The sequence below is a fragment of the Nomascus leucogenys genome, chromosome 5 (assembly GCF_006542625.1).
Source record: "Nomascus leucogenys isolate Asia chromosome 5, Asia_NLE_v1, whole genome shotgun sequence".
Taxonomy (NCBI): Eukaryota; Metazoa; Chordata; class Mammalia; order Primates; family Hylobatidae; genus Nomascus; species Nomascus leucogenys.
The window spans coordinates 53,812,537-53,818,888 of NC_044385.1; the positions used below are offsets into that span (position 1 = coordinate 53,812,537).

General features: G+C 49.0%; 1 protein-coding gene across 1 annotated transcript; it reads right to left on the reverse strand.

Moving 5' to 3' along the window:
• Positions 1–138: 138 nt before the first annotated feature.
• On the reverse strand, positions 139–4,764 carry IL24 (interleukin 24). Its single transcript, XM_030812448.1, has 5 exons — positions 4,703–4,764; positions 3,081–3,276; positions 1,509–1,667; positions 1,116–1,190; positions 139–222 (listed from the first exon to the last, which is right to left on the reverse strand). The coding sequence occupies exons 1-5, from the start codon at positions 4,762–4,764 to the stop codon at positions 139–141; spliced, it is 576 nt and encodes a 191-aa protein (XP_030668308.1).
• Between the last annotated feature and the right edge of the window lie 1,588 nt (positions 4,765–6,352).

The window sequence follows — 6,352 nt, forward strand, 5'->3', positions numbered from 1 at the left end:
GACAATAATCCTGGGCCAAGAATGGGACCCATGGCCAAGGGCGTGAAGTGTCCAGTGAACAGCATAGGAAAGGAGACTGTTTGAAATGACACAGGGAACGAACCAGTGCCAGGGGGAGGGAGATCCTGGTCTAGACATTCAGAGCTTGTAGAATTTCTGCATCCAGGTCAGAAGAATGTCCACTTCCCCAAGGGCTTTGGTCAGAGCTGCTTCTATGTCCAACTAAAGGGGAAAGAGGGTTGAAGGTCAGCCATGTTAGCTATGAGAATAGTCTTTCTTCCAACCTGCCATGCCTAAAATAGACCTGACTCCAATCCAAGGGATGGGTTACCTTTGGGATGGCCTCTGATGAGCCCACCTGCCTGTCAATTTTCCTCCATCTACACATGTTTATCTGCTTCAGGAGTGAGGACAAACAGGCTAGTGAGTATCAGTGGGCAAAGAATAAGGGAAAGATGTATGGCACCCCTAACAACAGGAACCACAAACTGCAGTATGGGGTGGATATGGCCCACCACCTGAATCCACTGTGCAGGTGAAATGAGCCCAGGTGGCCCCTCTCCATCAGATGTTATTGCTCTTCACCATGTATTTAAAGGCTGATGCATCTCTTCCTCAGAAAAAAAAGTGATCAAAATCATTTATGTTTTGAGGGAGGCTGGGGATGAAATTTGGGTTTTCTTTGTTGTCATAATTTTGGAAAAGCAAAAATAATTTCCCATAAGTGTTTTTCACAACTAGACCAGTTGAGCATCATGGAAAATACTGCAAATGTGTATGGGGTGGGGGTAGGGTGTCTCCCTTCTTTCTCCATTTCTTCTGACTTCAGTTGCCCAGCTCGAATACCTACAGAACACAGGGAAAGTTCCTCTAGTAAAATCATCTTGTAGGGAAATATAAAAGCACTTTAACTTGAAAACTGGAAGAAAAAAGACCACTTAGTTTACGATGATTCTGCAAATGTACCTGTGCACCTGCTAAGTCAGGGGGCTTTAGGGCAAAGCTGATGGTGTCCCCTGCATTACATTCTGCACTGGGTCTCTGAGGAGCCCTCGTATGGTGGTTCAGACTAGTCCATTCTGCTGGATGGGCAAGCTCTCAAGTCTTGGCCTTACCTGTTTGAATGCTCTCCGGAATAGCAGAAACCGCCTGTGTGCACTGTCTCTGATGGTAAACATCTCGTTTTCTTGCTGTATAACATGGGAAAAGAAGTTGTGCCAATTTTTAGGTAGGAGCTGGTGATGCCAAAGGGCCTCCCAAAGCCTGAGAGCCCAGGGCTGAATCCTGCATCCCCAAGGCAACCAATACCAAACTCCCACCTTGCGAAAGGGGCTGCCTGCTCTAATTCTCGCAGCAATCCTGCCAGGCAGGAGTGATCATCCCCATTTTACAGATAACAAACTGAAGCCCAGGGAGGTGGAGTACTTTGCAGAAGGTCACCCAGCAGATTGGAAGCAGACCTAGACTTGAACCCAGAGCTGCCAGTATCCAGAGCCTGTGCTACTCACACTGGGTTGCAGTTGTGACACGATGAGAACAAAGTTGTTGGCCAGAGTAGAGAATGACTTCAGAGTCCTGACTTCAACTGTTCTATTGTGGTAGGTTTTGAAAACAGTTTTCAAGTAGAACTCCAGCAGGGTGTGGACAAGGTAACAGCTCTCAGCATCCTGGGGAAGGTCTGGGTCACTGCTGAGCCAAGGCCTCTGCCCACCCTGACCCCCTGAAGGAACAACCCACATGCCACCCAAGGCAAGATAAGCACAGCAGAGATAGGGATCTTCTAGAAGGTGATGATGAACCTTAGATCTGTAGGAGCCTTCAGGGGCCATGGAGAGCAGCATCTTTGTTTGAGAGGAGGAACCAAGACCCAGGGAGAGAAATGACCTGCTCCAGGTCACATAATCAACCAGTGGCAGACGCAGCCTAGTTCCCAGGATTCCTGACTGCCCATCTGGTTAATACTCTTTCTTCTATGCCACATGGCCTCGTTAACAGCTATGGGGATATGATGGACCCTGAAAAGGGCTTGAACTTGGACTTGGTGATATAGAGTTGGCTGGAAAATGACTGAGAACAGAAGAAATGAGGAGAAACTACTATCTTTGGACACAGCAATTACACTCTAGCCCCCTCAAGCTCCTGAAGTGCCACATCTTTCAGGGCTCAGGGCTCAGTAGGTTTGTGCCCACTAGATGGGTGATGAGAAGATGGTGACCCATCCTTGATAACATACTCTGCCTGATTGTGGTGACAGAAAAGATGAATCCTTTTGTTAGGTATTACTTTAAGTCATGAGCTCACTTTGCAAACAGAAAGGAAACATGTCTCCAGGTTAGGGGTCAGCATAGAAACCAGCTCTGCAAATATGTGCTGCTTCCCTGGACCCCCTAAATCTATCCAGTCTGTGAGACCTCAAAGGCCAGAGGGACCAAAGGAGGACCCAGAAAGGGCTGGGCTGAGCTGGCCCATGGGGAGGGGAGACAAGTTTGCAGCCACGAAAATGACTAAGCTTGGCGCCCCAGGAGCAAATGGAGTCCCAGGAGTTCTTCTTATTCTTAGAGCCTGAACATAGATTTGATAAGGAAGCTGTTTGATGCCTCTGGTCATTTGAGATGGGAGGAAATAAGCCTATCTGCTTTAAGAACCACTATGGGCAGGATTTTGGCTCCATATTCCATGTGGTGAGGAAGCAGGATGTGAAGGAGGACAGCCTGCACCCCAGAGCTGCCTCTTGCCCTTGGAGCTTCCTCTGCAGCCCAGCCACTCATTCCAGTTCTCAGATTTAGAGCCGAAGACTCCATTAGGGACGAAGCCTGGATGAATCTAGCTCTCTTCACGGTTTCCCTTGGGCACTGCTTATTTCACTCGAGGCTGCCCACATTTTTTCTGAGCCCCAGTTTCCTCATGTGTAAATGGGGCTTGTGGTGCCTTCTGACCTCATAGAGTTATTATATGGGAAACTGGAAACTGATTAGCAAGCTGTGAAGGACTCCAGAATCATAAAATAGCATCCCCTCGCCCCACCGGCCCACTGCCCCCAGGAACCCCCGCGATGGGGTCCAGAACAGCACTTTACTCACCAGAGTGTCTTTCACAGCCCAGAAGGCTTCCCACAGTTTCTGGGGAACAACCCCCTTCACTTGGCAGGGCCCAAATTGGAATTCTTGGCCCTCGGCCCCTGGTACCTGGCTCCAGAGAAGCAGGGTAAAACCCAGGCAAGGGAGCGCAGCCATCTGCATTTGAGAGGCCGTCGCCAGCAAAGGAGGGCAGGAGGGTCTGCTGAAAGAAAGGGAGGCAGCCTGTGAGGCCGGCCCTCTGACCCAGAGTGACATGCCCTGGGAAAACACTTTGAGGGTCTCCCCGGGCCAATCTCGAGCGCTCTCCAATGGGAAAGTTGAGACTATTGCAAACCGGCAGCCTTGCTAGGGTGCACTGGGGGTGAAGCAGGGGTCTTTCTGCCCCTCAAACTTAAGGCCGCTCATCTTGCCATCTGTCCACCTGCTCTTCCCCACCTTGCCCATCCACACCCACGCGCCCTGCACCTCCTCCTTCTCCATCGCAGTTCTCTCTAGCCTACAACCTACGAGTCAGAATTTGACCCAGAAGAGTGGAGAAATGGGAGGTTCTAATGTGCCATGTCTGGGGAGCCCAAACCCAGGAAAACAAAGAGCTGAACTAGACATGTGCTTATCTAAGTTCTGCCTGAAGCCACCAGGCACACATAGGCAGGCAGGTCTTTTTCTCCTCCCTAGGAGACGGCTGTCCCTCACTCCTCATCACAAGGGAGCGAGGGGTTAATCCTGGTCCCAGGGAGGGGCACAGAGGGCAGGTCAGGGTCACACACAGACTATGCCACCTCCACTAATCACTCATTCTTGAGTCTAAAAATTCACTTTTTTTAGTAACCAAATGAGAGAGAGGCATCAGATTTCCAGATGAATAATCTCTAAATCCTTCCTCTGAAGTGCCAGTTGGGAAGGACTGTGTGAAGAGCCTCCAAGCTGGGGAACCTAATGCCATTATGTATTTATTATAACTGATGCAGAGAATTTCTTTCCCCCTGCCTTCTTTGCCCTTTGTCCTTTCCCTCCCTCTCTCCCTCCCTCCTTACCTTTCTTTCTTCCTTCCTTCCTTCCTCTCTCACTCTCTCCCTTTCTCACTTTCTCCGTTTCTTTCGTACTTCTTTACACAATCATTTAAGAACATTTTCTTACTCCAGGCACTGGTCTGACACCTAAAGAAACTGCCTCCCACCCCTACACCGGGAGGAAGACCAGAGAAGACTCGGTTCTGCTGGCACCTGGGCTAGGGAGGCGGCGACCCCTGGGTTACGGGTCACGGGAGATGGGGGCCATGCTTCAGCATCTCCCTCAATGTCTTTTCATTCTGCTCTTTCAAACTGCACAGGCTTTTTTTTTTTTTTTTTTTTGACAGGATTTCACTCTGTCACCCAGGCTGGAGTGCAGTGGCATGATCTTGGCTCACTGCAACCTCTGCCTACCAGGTTCAAGTGATGCCCATGCCTCAGTCTCCCAAATAGCTGGCATTTTTGTATCTGAAAATATCGAAAACACATGCCCAACTATTTTTTTTTTTTTGTATTTTTAGTAGAGACAGGGTTTCACCATGTTGGCCAGGCTGGTCTCGAACTCCTGACCTTAAATGATCTGCCCACCTCAGCCTCCCAAAGTGCTGGGATTACAGGCGTGAGCCATGGCTCCTGGCTAAACTCCACAGGCTTTGCAGCCTCTGTTGAAAATTCATCTCTCAGTCTCGTGTTGCTCCTGGCCTTCCTCCCATGCAGCCTCAATTCTTCTTGGTGTTAAATTGGCGAAAGCAGCTCGTCACAGTCGTGTCTTGTCCCTACATCAACACTCAAAAAAATTGACTTCCACTGTCCCCGCCTTGACCCCCTTTCACAAATAAAGTAGAGGTCTAGTCCTTCAAAGAAAAGTAACCAAGAATCCCCCCTGCTCACCTCTGGTCCTGTAAGTGATGCTTGAGGGCTGGCTGCCTGAAGGCAGCTGGTTCTTTTTACAGAAAAGAAAAGTTAGACAGGCACCCTCACCATTCACCAATCAGAAGCGTAGCTGTGGGTGGAAGGTTCCCGTCCCAGCCATGGAAGTCATTTCGGAAGTAAAGGTTTGCAGGCAAGCAAGGCTTTGTGGAGATTTGGGTATATATATGGGGGCTGAGCGGGGAGGGGTGGAGGAAAATGAAGGAGGTGGAGAAAGGGAAATTGGTCATGCTTTCCTAGAGAATTACTTCATTGCCTAGTCACCCATCACTTTAAGACAATAGAGCGATGGGGAAAGCAGCCCCTGAGGTGAGATGAGACCTGGGTTTGAGTTCAGGCTCTACCACTGGCTGTGTGGGCAGGGGCAAGTCTCTTAGCTTCTCTGAGCTGCAGTCTCTGCATGTATAAATTTTTTAAAAATCTGTCCCACCTCCCCCCAAGGGCAAGTGTAATAAACAGATGCAAAAACAACACAGAGGTGCTTGGTAAACTCTGTACACATGTAAATACATTATTACTGTGCAGCATACACCAGTCTCCTTCCTGTCAAAATAATTCAATAATGATGCCCTATTCATGCTGGGACAGTAGTCCACAGCGAAGAAATAACCTGTAAGTACCTCTCCTTTAATCCATCAGGGCCAGGAAGTTGAGGAGTGTTTCCTGACATGCAGCTACCCATGGTCCCTAGGGTTACAATCACTCAACCAAAATGTGCCTCTCCTTAGGTTCTGGAAACCAGGAAGAATAAGGAAGTGTATGCATGGACAAGCCCAGAAAGCTGGGAAGCCTGGTGCTCTGGTGGGCCAGTCTTGGCCTGTGTGGCTCTGAACCACTCAGGGGACACAGACAGCATGTGTCAAGAGTGCCACGGAAGTCAAGAGCTCTGACCCTATCTCCAGCTAGCAAGGCACTCAGCTCTAGATTCTACCATGTGCCCAGTGAGGGCATCAAGCAGAGCAGTGTTTCCCAAAGCACAGTCCTCAGACTCTAGGCTTGAGGAATTCTTGTCTTGCAAGATCCTCCATGAAACAGATGAATCCTAATGAGGTCAGTTAGAGAGCCCTGGCATGTGCTAGCCCGTCCTGGAAATGTCTGATGCTTCTTAACTCTGTTTAATCCAGCATTTCCCATAAGTATTTGCCCACATCCCTGAGGAATACATTTTGGGAATCAGGGATTGGCCAACTGTAGATCACAAGCCAAATCCAGACTGCCACTGCTAAGCTGAGAATGGCTTAACCTTGCGACCTAAGAGTAGTTTTTACATTTTTTAATGATTGGGGAAAAAATCAAAAGAAAGACATTATTTGCAGGTTTCCGTATCCATAATAA